Here is a 20,691-nt window from a genome sequence, read left to right as displayed (position 1 = left end):
ACCATAAGGTGTGTGCAAAGTTTCGTTGAAAATGATCCAGCCGTTTCGGAGGTTGCTCGCAACAAACACCGTGACACGAGATTTTTATATATATAGAAGAAGATTGGACTAGAACAAGAGGGAATTAAATAAGTAGGAATCGTTTACAATTGTTTCTTAGCAATCGACCAATATTTAATTGATTTTCTGGCAAATTCTTAGTTTGAACAATAGTACCTTATTCAAAATCGCATAGCCGAATCGAAAATGTACCAAACATGTTTCATGTTTTCACCCGCAAAGCAAAACGTCTGTGCCCTATGGTGAGGTATATAAGGTAGAGCACAGTTTTTTTTTTTTTTCGAGAGAGAGAGAGATGACTCACAGGACCTAATTAAACTCGCCCAGTTTACGTGTGGATAACTACTAACAACAATCCCTTTTTGCAACGAACAAAATCAACACACCCTCACACACATAGATACCAATAAAACAATCCCCCCTAGATTCCCCTTTTGCAAAACCTACCAGGAAACCCGTACCAATCGCTCCCAACTCCCCCCCAGGTGTTTTGGCGTACCCACATTTCCATTTGCGTGATATTTTACTTTTGATAAGCAATATTACATGTGTATAATGTGTACGTTTCCAACCCCTTATTGCGAATTATTTTTGAGGTCATTCAACTCGCAAACACGGCAGAGCGTACGCGATCGAGTGTTTCGGTGGGGAAGGTTTCGTGGAAAGGTGCTACTATATCGCCTGAAAACTACCCTATGAGCTCCATCTGTTGCCACGACGGATATAGGACACAGTGCCAAACAAACATAGCATACGCGAGTAGTGTATTAACCAACAAACCTCAAGGCTCCGAGCAACATTCAGGACGACGCCGGTGGAGCCCCACCCCATGGCGATAATACGATAATATCGGTGTAATAGCTATGATTATTCTTCTTAAAAAAGGAGCGAAAATAATGGAAAGCACTATAAATTAAATCCACAGTGTCGTCATTAATTCCGATCCATCGCATACGATTTGCATAGTAACCCTTCCGCAAGCGTTGGCAAATCAAGTGGTCAGTCAGCTGAACCGACAGATCCTTGCAGGCAGGTCTTACGCGTATCAAATGCCGAAAATATTACCGCCACGGTTGATGGAAACGTCCCATTACCTTACCGAAAGTTTTCACCCCTGTTGAGTGGTTAATTCGCCAAAAATAAGGACTATTTTTGTACGCACACACCTTTTCCTTTGTTAACCAACGAATAACCACCCCCCCACCGGTATTACATGTTAGGCCAGATCAAAGGGTTCACATTTCCACATTTCGAACCTGGTATAACCGCTTATCGACCCCAAATGATCGAAAAGTACAGCAATGACGGTCGGTCGGTCGGGCACCGGTCAAACGGCAGGACAGTATGGTTTTGCAAAGCACGCCCTGGACGTTCACCGCACAGGACGTTCCGCGCCCTGCCAACCGTCGCCACCAGGCAAAACGAAGTGTCCGAATTGCAAATGGTAAAAGTATGTAAATTACCTGATTTAAACCACACCACCAGTCAATCTGCTAACTTCCTCACAATACCACCCTCCGCTCCACACAAACACACACACACAATACAATATGTTTGGAAGTTTGCATTGAAGAAGGAATAAAAATACACGGAACCCCTTGACTAGTAGCGTGTCTCCGTAGGGTCGTTGACCAACCCCCATTCCCTTCTCGGACGGAAATAAGAAGCAATACTTACTGAAGTCGATCAGCAACCGTCCATAGCCCTTACGCTGGTACGGCGGTAGCGTAAGGATACACGATACGTTGTAGTTGAGGAACGAGTTTTTCTCCTGGAACAAAATAAATGGGAACAAAACTGATTATTGAACTGAATTGATTAGTTTAATTAACGTCGAAGTAATTTTAATACCAGTTAAATATCTTTAGTTTGATATGATCCAAAAATAACAATGTAGAAGTTTTTAGCTTATATAAAGAATTACAACTGTGTCGCGTAAGGTGGGTATAAAAATGATACTCCTCTAAAACTCTTAAAGCATGCTAACGCTTTATTTCCAAACAATTACTAACAAACACTACTGTCTTACGAGCCATTTGCAACCCTCTCTGGGACAAAAATCAGCTTTCTTGCATAATTAAACGCGTTTGAAGGGAAACGGCGCCGAAAAAAGACACTTCAAACTGTAGCACCCCTCATGGGGTGTTAACCGAAACAACTTCTAGTGTAAGTGTGCATTCATTAATGTGCTTTGCGCTTTGCGAAAAGACAAACCACTTTTTTGTCGCATCGGTACCATATCCTGGCGTACCAGCATACGACGTATACGGCGAGGCACTATGCACTGGTGCAAGTTATGCATACTGTCGAGCCATAGAAATAGGACATGCAGCATCTTGAGCTGAGAGCCCTTCACGATAAAACCATCATATCCATATCCATTGAGGGCTGTGTAGAAATTTTGTGATAATGTAACGAGATGTAAGCAGGAAGGAGACACATCTACCGAATATAATTACATTAGAAACAAGAATACAACTGTTCTTCATTTAGAAACATCCTTAATACAGTGTCAATACTTAATACCTTGAAGCCGTACACAAATTTGATTTTTTTCGGGCTGATTTATATCATATGATTGGGGAGATCAATAAACTTACATGCATAATACTGAAAATATAATACTCTACCGAAGCTTACACTACAAAATTTGGGACATCAATTGTCCTTTTCACCGATTTTTAGTATGAAAGCAAACGTTTTTTTTATATAGTCTCATTTGAAACTGTTAAGATAGGTACCTTATATTCGTATAGGAATCCGATCAAACCAGACCTATGTGCAGATTCATACGTATCAAAGGGATTTATTAAAACCTTGTCTATTCTAAAGAAATTTTATTTTTAAGCTCTAAGCACGAGCTGATGCTCAGAATTTCATTGCATTTGCTCCAATGATACATCTCAGGAGGATTAATTTTTCATCTTGAAAACAAATTTAAATTCAAAATGAAATTGATACAATTATCATTTTATAACGTAGCGAAAACAAGAAAAGGAGCATCTATTTATGTATCATTCAATCATTAATTTTCTATTCATTAACAGTCGAATCGACATGGCTGGGCATCACTCCTAGGTAGATGACTTCTTTGGTAGATTTAATTAAACGAAAGCAAGCCAATTTAGAACAGACGACACAATTCAAACGATTGCTTGCCAAACTACACGTTATAACATAATAAAAAAATAAAAGAATCAATTCTTGATCTTATTTAATAAACTTATAAATAATGGGGAGCAATTCCAAAATATTGTACACATAATAGGAAGAGCGGCCGAATTCGCAGTGTACGATTTTGAATACCCAGCACCGTTTCTTCAAATAATGTACGTCTATGTACCAAATTTTTTTATGCGTAATGATTAAGTGATATCACCATATCAATCATTTTGCGATGCTTGGGTATGTGATGCTTGGGTAGCTACCGTCCCCCCTTGCCAGACTTTCTATTTTACCCCCATCGAAAGCATCACATATGCTTATCTGTACACATCTGATGATCGAACAAGAGATAGCCCCATGAATAATGGTTCATTAACGATACCAAAACACGTGTTAAATGTGCTTTTAGCATGAAAAATGTATACGCAACACACATACATTTTATTAAATCGTGCTCGCTTGCGTACCAACCCCTTGACCGTATGTTTAAATCATAAAACTGCCAAATTAATGCGAAAACTACGAACAGCAAAAAATAAGTGTAAACACACCGAAATAGTAAAGAAAATAATGAAGCTTCGTATCATTTTCCCCAGGTCGCCAAAGCACCACACTAAGCATTATTATCCTCATCATCATCATCATCATCATCATCGGTCGATGTGATAGTGATCTGACAAACAAGAGTGTAAACAAATAAACTAGCTGTTATAATTAGCAAAAAAAAAAGCCTAAACATAACCAATACACACCCTTACGCTGCCGACGGCTTCACTTTTTGTTTAAAAAATAAAAGGAGACACTCCAACGATTTGCGCGACTGCTCAGAGTGCTTCTGTCGGTGTCTGGTACCATCACATGTATTTCCTCGCAAAACGCTCATGTTTTTTTTCAACTTTCCGTTTCCATTACACTTCCTGTTGGCAGCCGGACTGCATGCCTTCTTCTGCCACCGGTCAGGAGGGGTTCTGCTACCAGTAGCTTGCAGCAACAACAGCGCGACCCTTCAATTTGCATTAAATTATGGTACACGTTGCGCCATCGGTGATGATGGTTTGCGCTCGGTTGCCATACCACTATCACCACCACCACCACCACACAATGGCAAACTGACTTTTGGGTTAACCGTTTTTGTCATTTTTCGTGCCCAGGACAGAACGACTGCCGTGTGTCTGCCACATTACACGAGACGGTGCTTAATGTCGCTGAGCTTAACCATCGCCAGAAGCGCGCCTCATATTTACATGCTACCGTCTTGTCTTGCCTGCCGAAACGTACACTGCTTGCAATCTTATCTGACACCCATCTCCATCCCTGGCCCCATGAGCCGTGACCCGAAAGTGGAATGGGGTCGATGAGGTGGTGGAGATCATCGGGATACGGGACTCCAGTGGAGTGGAGCAGTGCGGCTACTCATCATTCGCTCAGGGTCTAAGAGGCGCCTCCTAGACGCATATAGTAAAGAAGAAATAAGCTTAAAGACAAAAAAAATGTTAAAAGCACACAACACCTTCCAAAGCAGGAGCCAAAAAAAAATATAAAAAAAGATGGAACTCCTAACCTCCCCGTTTACCCTTATACCCAATATGCCCGTTTCCAGTGCTTGCCTTTTATTGTCGCTAATATATCTGATTCAATATATTTTGTTAATTGCATCCCATAAAGCTTGCTCAACTGTTGGGTGTTTCAAATTACTGGAAAAAAAACCTGCGCGCGGCTGCATGCACTGACCGGTGCTCCCTGACTTTGGCCAGCGCGTGATCATTGCCAGACAGACACAGGGAGGGAGGAAGCATAAATTTTCACAATTCTGTTGCTCCTTTCCACCGGCAATACCGCTGTTGCATGCGAAAACACAGCGCGACGAAGATGGTCAAACAAACGGACGCGTTTGGACAAGCGTGCCCAAGAAAGTTCGTTCGTGATGGTGTAGTACTAGCATCAGCTTTTCCTAATATAGCGTGCTGTATCCATGCAATCTAAACTCCACAGCGAGGTAACCACTCCGACGACGTGCCACTGCCAAGAAGTTGCCCCATCATCTTCCCTTCGGAGAGCCAGACCGAGACAGCCCGGCACGGCGGTGGTGGCACCCTGGTGGTGATAATGATAATCATAAGTGGGGATAGGGTCAATTGCCATCTCCCCCGGGTCAAACGGACGAACACGCCGCTCGTCCATGGCGGAGGAGTGTGTAAAGTGTGATGATGTTAAAACCAAAAATAAAATTACCATTTTTTACCATGCTGTAAAATGCTCGCTTTCGCTGGCCGTTTTTAAGAAAGGTTTCGTACTAAACTAACAGAGAGTAATAGAGCGTGCACAATCGGTGCCGTTGTAAGAGCAAACTGAAGCCGAGTCAAGATGAGGGTCGGTTAAACTGACGGACAAAATAGTAAATAAAACAATGTATAAAAACAACTGGAAGAAAAAAACCAGTAGCAAAACAGTGGCTCATAGCACAAGAAACGTAGCAACAATAAATGTATAAACAATAACTTTCCGAAACTACTTTATTTTAAACGTTATGGAAGTATGTTCCCTATATTAGTGGTATCGCGGTCATATTGTATGGCAAGTACTATGACCTTTGTTATTAAATTTTAATATATTTTAGTCGCTGTTTAGGTTAGTTTGGGAGTTTGGGAATAAACGCATTTTATTTTATTTTTTTTATCTATGAAGAAGAATTACAGAATTACAAAACATAAAAAATTACCAAAATTGAATGTTTAATCTGAATTTAAAGGATTACAACGGAATGAATATTTACGGTATATGGACAACTAATGGCAATGCACAGTGATCATTCATCAAGAGTTGTATTTTCTGATGAATAGTTAAGAAGTTCGAATAATCAGCGATTGAAATAGAAAAAAATCCGCAATATTTTTTTTTTAATTATAGAAAATCTTCCATGTGCTCAGCAGTAAGAACTGAACTGTTATTTGAAAAACCATTTTTCTTAGGTTTCAAACGAAATGCTTCAAATGAAATATTGGGAATTTTTGGAAGTTATCTTATTTGTTTCAAAAGAAACTATCGCAATCAACTTTTTTTTATTGTTCTATAATGTCCCAAAAACAGTCTCAAAATATCCTAGGGATTTATTGTTATTAGAAAGAATGAAGTGCGACCGAGCGCGATTTCATTCACTGTGGTTAATTATCTATTTGATGATAATAATTTATAAGTATGTTACTAAAACACAAATCTATTCCTAGTTGGGCACGTGTTCCCAGAAGACTAATTGAGTCATTATAATTAACTACTTCGTTAACACATCGCAGGACTTTGAACCCTTTATTGGCTGTTGATGGTTTTCCGACGCATTGATTATGAATCAACAATGTTTTCATCGCTTACTGTAACAACAATGCTACCAGACCGTACCATCATATCGCATGGCGTAGGAGGGAATCATTAATGCTTAATGTATTTTCAACAACGGGACCCGTGCTCCAATCGAACCCGTTTCAGGCACCAACAATCTGATTAAGGCACAAGATGAGTAAAGCCAATGCTTGAAAACCATACATTTTGCCTTCATTTTTCAACCTACCCTTAAAATATGTATGTGGTGTGAGCCGCCAAAAACCAATACCGTTCCAATCACTGTTCCCAGTCCATATCCCTATCCATATCCATCCCAGGGTCAATGCTTAAGCCCGTGGCGCACATTTTGCTCACCGCCGCCTTAATCATTAGCACGATCGAAGCAGGAAGCTTCCAAGAAAGTTCAGCTTAGCTCTATGGCTTTTGCTTAAATTTTACGCTTCAGAATCGTCTCTAGCGCTACGGAACATTAAGTCGGGTAATATCCGGGCGATATCTTCTTTAGCGTTGTTTCTGCTCCCCGTGCTCTTCGCTTTGACGCCCTCCCATCGTGGCGCCTTACTCTTCACTCGAGTTACTCTGGTTTTTCATTGTACGACCTTAGTTTGACATGGGCACACGGGTAATAGATAAGCGACCGGTGATCACGAACAGCGGACAGGTTGCTAGAAAACCATATGCCGAGTGGAGGAGAAAGAGGGGTGCTTCCAGCAAGCGCACACTGACCTCCTCATACGACAACAACAAACATTGGACGGTCAGTTCGGTCGATCCGTTCCCAACGGCAAAGCATAAGGTAGCCGCGGAAAGCGTAAGGCAGTAGAGGCAGGGAACCGATATTATGAAATAATGACCACTAGAACGGCGGAAAAGAGTTTACCTATTAACCAGACAAAATATGTGCTAATTTATGTACATTTCATTTGGAGCACATTGGGCAGGTCGGTCTTGAACGATCAACGGTGGCCGAAGCGTTTGATAGCCGTCCAGGCTCGGTCCGTTCCCGAGTGATCGAATGGAACCTAGAGCTTCGGGTCTAGGCTGGGAACGAAGCAGGCGTCGCCTGTTGCCTCTATCTTGTCTTGAGCAGACTTTTCACGATCGAACAACCGTAGAATAGATGAATATCGCGCCGTTTTTGTGTTTCTTCAATGGGTACTAGCTTGCGCACATTAAGAAAACCAGCTGAGTGCGAAACGGTACGAAGGAACTAGAGCGCGCGATTTAGTTAGTCTTGTTTTTGTTTCTGTGTGTGTATTTTTTTCGTCTCAACACATTTTATGAATGAATTGGCCAAAAAAAACGTTAGAACATCCTACTAACAAGCAAAAAAAAAGACATCGCAAATGTAGTCATTCCATTCCACTTCCTCCTACATCTATTAACCAAAAGCCTTCGGACACAGCGCAACCGAAAATGTTGCAAAATTCATTCAGAAAGCTGATCGCGGTGGAGAGCAATGCTTAAAGCGACAGGTAACCTTGAATTTGACGATGACGACCCGTGGCAAACGGTCGTTGTGAAGGTGAGATCGGTCTAAATTATGCCGTTCAACCGTTCAGGTTTACCTCACAGCTAGTAGATACTGTCAGTTACAGCTATCACCACCATCTGGGAAGCTACTGTACTGCTATTTGCTCTGGGTAGATCGCTTTATTCGCTGGGAAGTAAAGACTTCGTTTTAGAAAATTTACTGCACTGTTACTATTGTATATAATTATTAGGAGAGTCCGCTAAGTGTAATGGTAGAGGCGCTGGAGCGCTTGTAGAACCGAGTCGTGGTTTGATTCCCATCTGCAGTATGAAGCCGGCTGGTTAAGCATAATTGAAACCCAAAAAAGCACAACGTTTCGCTAGATCATGGTTCAATAAGTAAGCGTAACGTTAAGCTTATTTATTTGCCCAGAAAGCAAATAAAGGTTGTATATGTATATTGAGTTTATCAGAAATCGTCTTGATTCAAGAAACCGAACAGAACACATGAATACGCGAAACATTATAGAAGCGGAAAAATACAAAAAAAAATCTTGAAAGGAAGGAGCAATTTGATAAATACGATGAACATAAAAGATGAATTCCACTCATCACTTTCACATTACGAACACAATAAGCGGATTAGGCATTAAAGTGTGTTTTTTTATATAAATGTCCCTCAGAAAGTTGTCCGAGTTTTCCGAGAACTTATGACAAAGTTACACTAATAGAAATATCATAACTGAGCAATTATGGTTTTGTTGATTAAAATCTTCTTATCGTCTAATCGCTTTTGAACACAAGTCAAATGGATCGTAGTTCAAACCTATCGAAAATCAATCTCCTTAAAATTATTAAGTAGATAAAATGATTTTCTATAAAATGATGAATTCTATTTACATGATCATGATTCAGTACTCCTTACAATTGAGCAATAAAATTGATGCGTCAGAGATATTACTACATCTATACATATATCCACCTGAGCGAGTTCTTAGAATGAAGCACGAATTAGACCCCAAGCAACATGACATCCAAAAACAATTAACGAATACAGCTCTATTTATGAATTAAATTCTAATGCTGCAGTGTTAAAAAACAGCATTCTGTTAGGTTGGAAAGATCGAAATAGACCAAGAAGACTACTATAACAAAGTTTTTAGATAACGATACTGTTCATGTAGATGTAAGTTATAAGAGAATAAGTTAATTCATAAATAAGCTACACGCAACGTTTGAGCTTTAAAGTGTCTTTGTATCTGAAATTGCCACTGCATTTGTTTACCCGTTCCGAGTAATTGTAAGTATTAGTACAAAACATGACCATAAAACTAAAATAACTGCGAACAGCGTCTATTTCTAGATTCTATCCATTGTTGGAACATAAATCATGATGATTCTACACGTATATTTACCTCATATCGTAAAAATAGTTTTTAGATGCCTTTTACTGGTACAGACACTTCAGTATTCAATCCTGACACTTAAAAACTTTATTATTCGATTTGTTGAAACGCTCACGCTCAGTGTCGGTTAAAAATAAAGCGTCAGTTAGCTTTATACTGACCGGTGTAAAAATTAAAACGATATCTGGTTCCAATAAAAGTTCCTGTAAAAGTAGTCGAAAACTTGCGTAAGAAAGCGTTTTTTAATCCCTTAAATACAGGGTCCATCTGTTTCTTAACTGCATAATATGTTATAGTTTTTCCTCCACAAAAAACAATAAGTATAACTTTTATATTAACATTTTCCCTATGGATGAAAATGAAGTACCGTTACAATCTATCCTGCCTAGTTAGTGAAAAATCATGTTTCCGACTGTAGGTTGTAGTCACCGTATCTAACAGCACAGTGTAATATCCCGCAGGATCGAATAAAAATATACCGTTTCACATTAACAAAACACACACACACACCTTCTCTTTCTTTGTTGAAGCTGTAAACCACCCCCGGAGCCTTTCCCCGGCTCAATTCCCTCCACCCGAATGACGATAATTTTTATTCAATTCAACCAAGCTGTCTCGCTGAAAAGCATGCCCGATTGCATGAATGAAATATGAGCTAAGCAAACAATCTCAAAAGCTGATTACATGCTGCTGTTGGTGCTGCTGCTAAATCGTACCTTTCCAAGATTCTGAACAAACACAGACCCGCGTTTTTTTTTTTTGCTTGAAGCCGGCTGTAGTTTCGGCCAATGCCGGCAGCAGCGACCCAAGTTCACCTTTTTTGTCCATGTGGCTTCCTATCCGTTTCTTCCACACCGAATGCACCTACTACCACGCGTACAAAACGCAACGCACACGGGTGGTGGTGTGGCGAGAGTTGTCAGGTTAATTATGAGCTGAAAATTTATTTGCCTCTTTTACTGCGAAGGAGTTTTACTTTGGAGCTGCCCAGACAGAGGAGGCTTAAACGCATTTCACTGCCTTGGTGACAGCGCGGTCAGACACTGTGGATGATCATCGTTCCGGCTATGGGCGGCGTGCACCGATGTGCAAGAATGTTCAACGTCGCACGCGCGCGCATTGCGCTCTACCGACGCGTCGTGTGCAGCAGAGTGCGATGAAGTAATGCGCAATTTTTTGTGTGCATTTCGTTGTTGTTTGTTTTTCCTTGCCTTTTTTTCGGAACTACATTAAGCAACAACCGCGTGAAATTATCCATTAGCCTTCTGGCCGATTGACCACATGAGTAGGTAGCTGACAAGAGAGAAAGAGAGAGAGAGAAAGAGAGATGCCCTGACTAAACGACAAATTGAGTACCATAAATCTGCGTTGGTGAAGTTGTTTTATTATTACGCGCGATCGACATAACCTTCCCATTGCACTGTTGTGCAGGCAGAAGAGGGGAAATGGAATAATGTACCGTATATTTTCGGGCACTACTGCCCTTAGTGCAGTGAGAGGATGGCCGCGACCGGGGTCATCCCGTTTGGGACGTATGGTCGATAATTTACGATCGCTCTGGTGGGTGCGTATCTACCCATAGAAAAGAAAAAAAAAGGATGCAATAAATTACATCTAAAGTAAAAGGGTACTCCAAATGTCACACCCGCACACACACACACCTACACAAAACACTCCTGTTAGTCAGTGAGAGGTCAAGAAGTAGGTGTAAAGTCGCTTTTCTTTAAGGCGTCGATGAGGCGTCTACCCAGGTAGACCTTCCCCCTTTATTGACTCTCCATTCCCGTTGCACTGATTAAACCTAACGGAAGGCACTGACCAACACACCAAATAGCGTACACAGTGGTGCGCTGTGGTGCGCTGCCATTAGCAAATGTACATTAGACAACTAGTCAAAATGATTTCAGCTACTGTGGGCACGCCACAGCACAACGATCAGCTGCGCCATCGAAGCGGATGCACGGAGAACAAAGCAACAACGCTACGCTTCCAGATACGCTTTACTGCAGGCGGCGGCTCATCACGCCACCGTTGACGAAATTCGCACCGCACGCCAAAATACCGTATCTCAGTCTCAAACCATCACTAAACACCGTTCAAAACTGCTGCGCCTACTATACGCCAAACGGTAGTACCGAAGCAGCGGCATCTCGATCCTTTTTTTGTGCGTGCTACTCGGGCTTGCAGTTAGGACAGGGGTCGGCAAACTTTTCAAGCAACGGACGGAGTTCTATAAATTCGGCGGAACCCTGAAGTGCAGTTTTCAAACAACAAATTCATTGTGTAGTAACAACGTTTTCAAACAACAGCGGAACTTTCCAAATTTTAAATTTTCCATACTTTGTTTTGTGCCGGACTTCAGTCGCCATGTTGTTGTTTAAGTTGTTTGTGCAACGCTTAAATAATTGATGTAATAATTTGACAAAAATGAAAAATATTTTCTATGACTTTTTGCTTGTAAAGTAAACATAATTAATTTGCTCTCCTTATAGATCACTGGTGAGGTATTGATCACGTAGGAACAGTTCTCAATAATATTGTTATATACATATCAACAAACATTTTGAATGTACAAAACTATACAAAACTTCTACTTGGCGTAACGTTCTTTGCGTACCTATCGGTCGGCCTGGCCTATACAGGATTTCGCGACTTATTCAGTAGCACGCAGCCGGGTAGGATAATTAAGTCCTTGCTACGCGGGACGGTACCATATGAGGCTTGAACCCATGACTGGCAAGTTATTACGTCGCACGCGTTGACGACTGTACTACGGGTCTGGTCCCATGTTCCACGTGCTACTTAGCTATCATGTTCTACAAAAACCCAACAAAAATTTGACCTTGATTGTCGGCGTGCAAACTAGAAATTGGATATTTATTTAAAACATGTTATTTTCTTGGACTGACAGTCAATGTTGGTCGCATATTAACCAGTATTTTTCTCAACCAATGTCATAAATGTACAGCTATATGAAAACAAAACTTCAATAAACAGAAATTTGCAAGGTTTTTAGGACACATCTAGCCAGTTACAGTTATTACAATTATTACTTACTAGAACCTGCCTTTTTTCGTAGTACAGTCGTGAACTTGTACGACTTAACAACATGCCCGTCATGGGTTCAAGCTCCAAATGGACCGTGCCGCCATACGTAGGACTGACTATCCTGCTATGTGTAATCAATAAGTCACTGAAAGCCAAGCCCACAAGTAGTGGTACAGGCAGGCCTTGACCGACAACGGTTGTTGAACCTAAAGAAGAAGAATAAGAATCTACCAAATCTCAAAATAATTTCGCCCTAATCCAATAATTTTCCGCAACATTTGTATAAAGCACCAACATATCTCAGTTTCATTTAAAAAAAGTGATGTTGCACCACACGCAACCAATCACTGTATAGCGGAATTTGGGGCAAGTGTGCCACCTTAAGCATTTCAAGTTATAACTCATTAAAACGTGTTTTCCAAAAGCCGATTTAAATCTCACAACCATTTTACATCTATTTCCTCACTTATAAATGAGTTTCGCTTGAAAAAAGTGCAAACAAAACAGTTTTTGAAGCGTTTTAAAAAGGGTCCAAAAAGACGTTGTTTTTTGGGCTATGGGGCAAGAGTGCCACTCGTATGGGGCAAGACGGCCACCTGGTTAAAATAACCGTATTTCTTTGATAATTGGAAATTATTACGTTTGTACCACTAGTGTATGTATTCCTACATGTCTTGAGTCACCAATGAACCCCTTTTCATCACAAACTATATCGCAATATGGATTGTTGCTGGTCTGTTTTTCCGGAGTAGAATCCGCTCGTAAAATCGCACCATACCGCTGAACGCTACAACAATGTTTACATTTTTGACAGCTCGCGCCTATGAAAGATGGTGGCACACTTGCCCCAAATAGAGATGGCTCTTTTGCCCCAAAAGTTGTAACTTTTTTGAAATTGAATTTTTCAGTGACAAAAAGAAAGTTTTTTTCAGCTAACCCCACAAAAAATTTCACGTTTTCTCAGCTATACGGTGGTGTAAATATTTTCTCGGTTGATTGTTCGCATGATTTGTGAGAGCTTATTTGGTTGGATTAAAAAATTATAGTATTCTGCTCAATTTTGAAACTCAACACAAATCAACTCAAAACAATGGGAAATATCGATTGGTCTATATGAAATTCGGCTCAGTATACCTAGTCATTGGAAAGCAACCAACTGTATACACAATTGATCATTAAACATAAGTTTTTAAGGAAAAATGCTTGGTGGCACTCTTGCCCCGTATGGCACCACTTGCCCCAAATTCCGCTACATATAGACCAGATTTAGCGGTGAAAGAGTATCCCCAAGAGTATCCAAAGTATCTATAATCATAAAAATATCAACAACTTTGGCAAGATGAAGAAATAATGCAGCTTAAGGGTCAAAACCGTGGCAAAGAATCAATACCAAGATCCTTTACAATGAAATTATCTTATTATCTTATTATCTTATTATCTTAAATATCTTAACGTTCGATTGCGTTTGTTCTAATATTTTCCATCCTAATAAAATGTTTTGGCAAATTTGTTTGTCCGCTTTCGACCCGAAGGCGGGACTTTGCTGACCCCTGGAGTTGGAATAGTTGCGTCCAAGCCAATGAGTGTTAATCTCCTAACGATGTAGCAACAAGCGTGTTGCAATTTGTGGGAAAGTATAATTAAGAAAAATGAAATAGACATATAATCAACATTTTTCACCCCAAATCAGCTTGCTCTTGCAAAACACGCGTGCTAAAACTGCAAATATTCCAACTGCCAAGTTGACATTCCCATCAAATTATTCACTAAAAAGAGCGGGGGAGAGATAAAGAGTGAGCGAGACTATCGCAGACCCAGACAATCGAAGGACGTCCCTCCCATCACACCCCACACACCGGGGCAGCAGGAAAAGGGGGATTGAAATAGGACGGGAATTAAAAAGAATATTTTATAACTAAAGTACCGCGAGCAAACGAGACGCGGAAACATAAACTCACACACAACGGTCCATCAGTGCCACATCCTCTCACCCCGCCCGGCACCCCCAGAACGGAATCGGTGCGACATCAAATTTTATTATCCCGTTTCCTATTTGTATGCGCGTGTGTGTGTGTGAGTGTGCGGGCCCGCCAGCCAGCCAAACTTCCCCGGGAGCAGTCTGGCTGCAGTCCTTTTCCCCGTGGCGTGTTTTCCCGCGTAGAACAAAGAGACGCGTAGCGCGCGCGTTTCCCAAAACACACTTTTCCAGCTTCCAGGCGTCGCGTCATCCTTCTCTAGACCAGACGACACACCCGCCATCCTCCCTTCGATGAAAATCAGTCCGCGCGCACACACACACACACACACGACTCCACTCAACAGATCATCATGGGCGATGTGCGTTTCCGTTCCGTAGGTTCCGGCGATTCTTCGCTACGCAAAAACCCATTCGTTTTGAAGTCTGTGTGCGTGTGTGTGCGTCCGTGTGAGTGTCTGTCTCGTCACTTCTCCCATTGCGAGGAACACAGGAGTTGCATAGGTACACACGTTCCGCTTTTGTCGGAACAGCATCATGCATCAGGCCCCATGCATCCGACAAAGGCAACCACAACACCAACCCGCCTCCATGGCACAACTCAACCTGGCCGCCCGGTCGCTGCCGGTCGACAATGCGGGCCCAGCATACATCCCCGACGTAGAACCCATCACCATATTATCAACCGTTTATTAAATATATACATATTAAAAACTCCCCCCCCCCCCCTCCCCTCCGGTTGATGCCCGGTTCCCGTTCCCAGACGTCCTCTGTGCTCTGCCCTCTGAAATCAAAAACCGAAAAGCTGGCTCCCCTTCGCCGAAGGATGCAGCAGCCGCCGCCGGTCCATGATATTTCCCTGAGAGTAAATCTCGCTTTACAATTTCCGCACACTGGCCCCGGGATGGTGGCGCGCTCGAGCTAGCGAAGTGCCGTTTGCTATTCTAAGGGATTTCCGGCAAAAAGCAACCGTTCTCTCCGTTCCCGCCCCCTCCAAAACGGGGCCCAAGCCTAGAGTTCCTGAAAACGGCAAACCCAACTAAAAGACGCCAGCCGACACCCTCCCCAAGCACTAGACTGTTGCGGGCGGATGAGGTGGTTCAAGTACTTCCAGCTAGCACACCATCAATCGTCCAGACTCCGCCGCCAGAACACCAGACAACGCGCACAGACACACACACACAGGGCGCACCGTCGAAAGGGCAATGACCGAATTTCGCCCAGCCAATACCTCCATCGCACTCCCCAAAACCACACTCCGCGAAGGCTCGCCTTGGGAGGGAGAGAGATTCTGCCTGTGAGTCTCGTTGACCTTCCCCATGGTCGTTGATTTTACGGTAAAGCGTGTCTCGCCACCGTTCCATTCCTGATCCCATTCCTGCCGGAGTCTGTGTCCGGAGCGGCAGCCAACCCGAGCCAAGCCGCACCGAGACCGACAAAACATTGGCATGCGGCGTTTTGTGCACTTACCACCCGCCGAACCGGACGTAGTAGTTGTGTAGTAGCACCTGGCACCTACTCGCATACTCCTTACATATACACTCACACTGACACACACACACACACCTAGCGAGGAGTCGTTGTAAAAAATGGCTTGTGAATGAAGAAGTGGAACAGCACACGCAAACTAACAACAAAACGCGCGAAAAGCCCTCTCCTGAAGGAGAAGCAGAGCCTACTACTATGACGTTGTGTGTCTGTGTGAGAGAGTCTGTGTGGGTGCTCGGTACGTTGTCTGGCCGGTTTTCAACGCTCCATCTCTCTGCACAGGAGGTACGTACAGGCCACCATCACCACCTGTGTACACCATTGATAACTGTTCGTCCTTTGCCGTAACCACCAGCGGTACACACACCATTAAAAGTTCGCAGTTACTAGCGCTTGCCATAGCCGGGCGGGAAAACCTGTTCGCCAGACAGAGAGCAAACCAATACAATTTCGCGAACCAACACACACACACACATAGTATATGGTATATAACAATACCACATCCCGGAATGGTCCCCGTTGCTCACCCAGCTGGGACGAGATCTTGCCCGATGCCGTCATCATCGTTCCATCGCGTTCACTCCCGATTCTTTGCTCTCTTTCGCTCGCTCGCTCTCTCTCTCCCATTACCAGTAGCTCCTGATCATCGACATCCAACAGGACAGCAGCACAGAGTGTAGCTGCGAGAGAGAGCGAGAGCGAGAGAGAGAGAGTCTGGTTTTGTTGCTTCCACCGAAGCGCGCGTGTCTGGCTCAGGCCAGACGGACAAGCCCGGACGACGCGTACGAACTCGTCCTTCACCTTCACCCAGTCAGCCAGAAGCCAAAGCGGCCAAAGACACGACAAAGGGCACGGGACAAAGGGTACACAGCTTCCCATCCTGGCCGCCGTTATGTATATTCCGGGCGGGCCATTTTTTTCTCCCCTTCAGCGCATATCCTGCCTCCATTGTTCTCCTTTTGTCCGTGTTTGCGGCTGATCCGTGCGTTATTGAGGGGGAGGGGGGGGGGAATAGAATAGCGGAGCAAAAAAAAACCTACGCACCTCCTGCCCCACGGAACTGACGTGGGAAATTGTTGGAAAGGGTGCCGACGGGCATAACAAAAAAAAAACAGCAAAAGGGAAGCACGCACACATACGCAACATACGCACCCAAACAACAATAACGCGAGCGGCATATTCGAGAACAAATCTGGCGGGAATCTGTCGGAGTACGCATCGCTCTATGTATGCATTGCCCTCGACACACTTGCGCCTGGTCGTCGTCGTCTGTGTCGTCGGGTTCGTCGTTCACCCGGTCTAAGGGGCTAGAGAACCCGTATCCTTTTTCCCCCTTTCTGCTGCCTCATTCCTGGCACCGCTCTCCTGTAGCCTGTCTACCGTGAGCGTCTGCGTTCGTTTCTATGTGTGTGTGTGTGAATGTGTTTTTTTCATCTCATCCTAGCACGCGGTGTACGTCCTTGCCAGCCACAATCGCACACAGACGCAACCCCGGTGCTTACGGTGGAAATGAACGTGGAACGCAGCAGGCATGGCACGCGCCCGTCTCGACGACCAGTTTTACAAACACAGGGAGAGAGAGAGAGAGAGAGAGAGAGAGAGAGAGAGAGAGAGAGAGCGAAAATCCAGCCGCCGACACAGTCGATGGGTCGCGCCCGTTTGGGGTCATTGAAATTTTGATTGCATCGTTTGCAACAGTCGTGTGTCTGCTTGCTTTTTTACGTGTTTTTTTTGTTTTGTTTGGGCTTTCGTCTCCGTTGATGCTGTGTGTGTTGCATTTGTCTCGCTCACACCAATGCTAAAACAAACCGCGACGTTGAAAAACGGGAAGCGGAACGGAATCTGAATTTACTGTAAAAGAAAGAAAATCGAAGGTAAATCAATACATCTCCTCCACAACAACAACAAAAAAGTGGGAAAAATAAAACATTTGGGTCCATAATTTTTGTCACTCCCATCGTTTGTTAATATTGACAGCATCATAAACAAACGTATGGCGCTACTCGGTTTGCCGTCCTTGCCCAAAAGGAGTCATCATAGCACGGAGCTAGACATGACGCATCTCCCATTCTACGGTCGGGCTTGTCCTCGCCATAGGTACGATGATGGGATAGGGTTGTAAATTTCACTAAATCTCACACCCTTTCCCACAGCTTCACACACACACTGCATCATTGCGCGTCCGGAATTTCCTCCCCTTCTGGGTCCTCACCTTTTTCCAGCAAAACCCGGCTGCGGTTTTTTCGGCAGGACACAGCCATGTCTACCGGCACCGACCGAGTTCTCCTACCTGTGCATCAGCATCAGCAGGTTCGGGTTTTGGTGGGTACTGGGGCAACACACAACCGTCTAGACACAGCCGCCAGACAGAATCCGCACGCGAGAGCTCTCCCGCATAAGGGTGAGAGGGACCGGTTTGCAAAAGTTAACCCCAGACGTCTGGTGCGGTCAACGATGACGATGCTACCAAGACGATAGACGCAGCAGCAGTGAGAAACGACAAAAAAAAAACTCCTACAACTTCTTCCCTTCGGAGGAGTGCTGCACAGCAAACAGCATCCTTTCGGAGGAGGAGGAGGGGGTTTGGGACCCTCTGGGCTGGCAAACTCTGTAACGACCTAGATGCTCTCCTACCTCCTACTGTATTGCAGCCGACGCAAAGTTCATTGACCAATTCATTGCAATGGCGGTGGCCGTACGATGAACCCCGGTTTTTTTTTGGTTAGTCAGCCATCCCGAGCCCAGCGAGCAAGCCTTCCCAGGGACAGCCACATAGCGTCTCGGCATCAAGCGCACACACACAGCGCTGCAAAACTATATACTAACAGACACACAGACACAAAGAGCGAGTCGACAACGTTGCATCATCCCGCTGCATCCCGCTGCAGCATACAACGTTGCTGCAAGAGGGCAAAGACTAACGATCGGAAGTACGTGATGCCTGCCACTTCCGGAACGGACGAGCCATAGACCCTCACAGGAAGGGATGAGAAAGGATGAGGCTTGTATGGCTGTGTATGTGTGTGTATTTTTCTCCACCGCGCTTATTGCTTCTGTTGCATCCGTACGGTTGCGCTTTGCGCAAGATGTAAAAAAAACGTACCGAAAACGTACGCAACGCAACGGCATGGAGGCGCCTGGTGATGGTGAGTTTGTGGCCCGTGATGGAGAAAGTGCCGTTGCTGCTGGCAGTTCAAACAAAGGTGTGTACCGGTGGCAGCGTTCGAGCATCCTAACGGATCAAACGCTACATAGATGTTTTGGAGAATAAAATGTACCTTTTTGAACGGAACGATTCTATTATATTGAATCAAACAATTTAACAAAATCCGTTGAAAACAATTGAGCCATTCATATAATTCTGATAAAAAACAATATTTTTGTTTTTTTTTTTTCGAAAATCTACAGCAAATATATTAGGTATTTCTACTTCAAAAAAGATTAAACGAACACATGGAGAACATTTCATAATCATTATTCACGCTCGTATGACACTTGAAACTCTCACAGCTCTCCCAAGGCTCTCCCACCGCGTTTTGGCTTGACAAAAGATGGTCCATCGGTCATTGACATCGGTACTCGAGCAAGACGAGGATGATTTCATTTCTCTCAGCACGGACGGAAAATTGGAAAACTGTTAAACACTAGCTTTCTGACTTTCTACTGCTGTTTGGCAAGAAAAAGGCTTAAAAAGCATTAACTTTATGCTTTGTAGTTTGCCAGTGAATGTGAATTGCAATCAAACCAATCACCAGCACACTCAATTGCATGATTATTCCATAAATGTAATTAAAACATTCATCACAAAATCTTTAATTTTACCATTCGTTTGAATTACTGGCTACTCTTCCCTCCCCCATAGCAGCTTCCAACCGTATATTCCACGCTATCTAACAAGCGATCAGTCTTTTCAGGTGCTTCTTGCAACGCTTTCTCTCCCTCAGACTGCGCCAGAGTAAAGTAAAGTAATTAAAATTCGGTACAGTTTGCTTCTCCGGCGTACAAAGCAAAGGTGTGTACGCCGATCCATCTTCCCGGTGGTGTGTTGCAGTGCTGCGTCCATCGACGAAAGCATTTCAAACACATGCGGAGACGGACGTGTCGGGAAGGATCGAAACGACGGGCTGGCTGGCTGGCTTTGGCTGTGTTCGATTCACTATCGGTGGAATGACCGTCGTTGCGATGCTAGCCCAAACGTGCGGGGATGTGTGAGGAGTGGCGTGGCTGTGGCCAAACTAGGAAGCCCCGTTTTGCGTCCACTATATTTTACGCTGGCCAACCTTATATAGCAATACATATGCAAGTGCATACAAAGAAGTACGTTCGAGGGAAAACAGTCGCGCCACGGTCGCGGTCGTGGGAAAGACAGAACAGACAGGACAGGCCACAAGCTCCGTCGTTGTACTATTGCGTTGTGGTTTTCAAAACTCTCCCGATTTTCGGTCGTCGGTAGCGTAGCGGTCGTTGGCCTCTACAGACGGGGCATTTATCGAAAAGAGCCACCGAGAACCGATAGCCTGCGCTGAATCGCTTTCTCCATCCAGCTTCCTTCGAATCTTTGCCCTGCTGCAGGCGATTCTAGAAAATCATTACGCCGAAAACGAGTGTGGCAGCGGGGCGGCAATGATGCTATGATCATGATGATGATTGTAATTGAAGCCATCTCATGAGTTCGCTCTTTACGCTCTATCTATTGTGCATGTTTTCTCTCTCTATCTTTCTCTCGTTGTTCTCTGCTTT

General features: G+C 43.7%; 1 protein-coding gene across 1 annotated transcript in view; it reads right to left on the bottom strand.

The window, feature by feature from the left end:
* LOC120955900 (histone acetyltransferase KAT7) overlaps positions 1 to 20,691 on the bottom strand; it is a 60,931-nt gene that overhangs the window by 36,062 nt on the left and 4,178 nt on the right. The window contains exon 5 of the mRNA XM_040377115.2: positions 1,738 to 1,831. Within this exon, the coding sequence (XP_040233049.2) occupies positions 1,738 to 1,831 (94 nt within the window). The remainder of the gene's footprint in view (positions 1 to 1,737; positions 1,832 to 20,691) is intronic.

The sequence above is a fragment of the Anopheles coluzzii genome, chromosome 3, assembly GCF_943734685.1.
Source record: "Anopheles coluzzii chromosome 3, AcolN3, whole genome shotgun sequence".
NCBI classification, from domain to species: domain Eukaryota; kingdom Metazoa; phylum Arthropoda; class Insecta; order Diptera; family Culicidae; genus Anopheles; species Anopheles coluzzii.
This window is presented reverse-complemented; position numbering and strand designations above follow the sequence as displayed.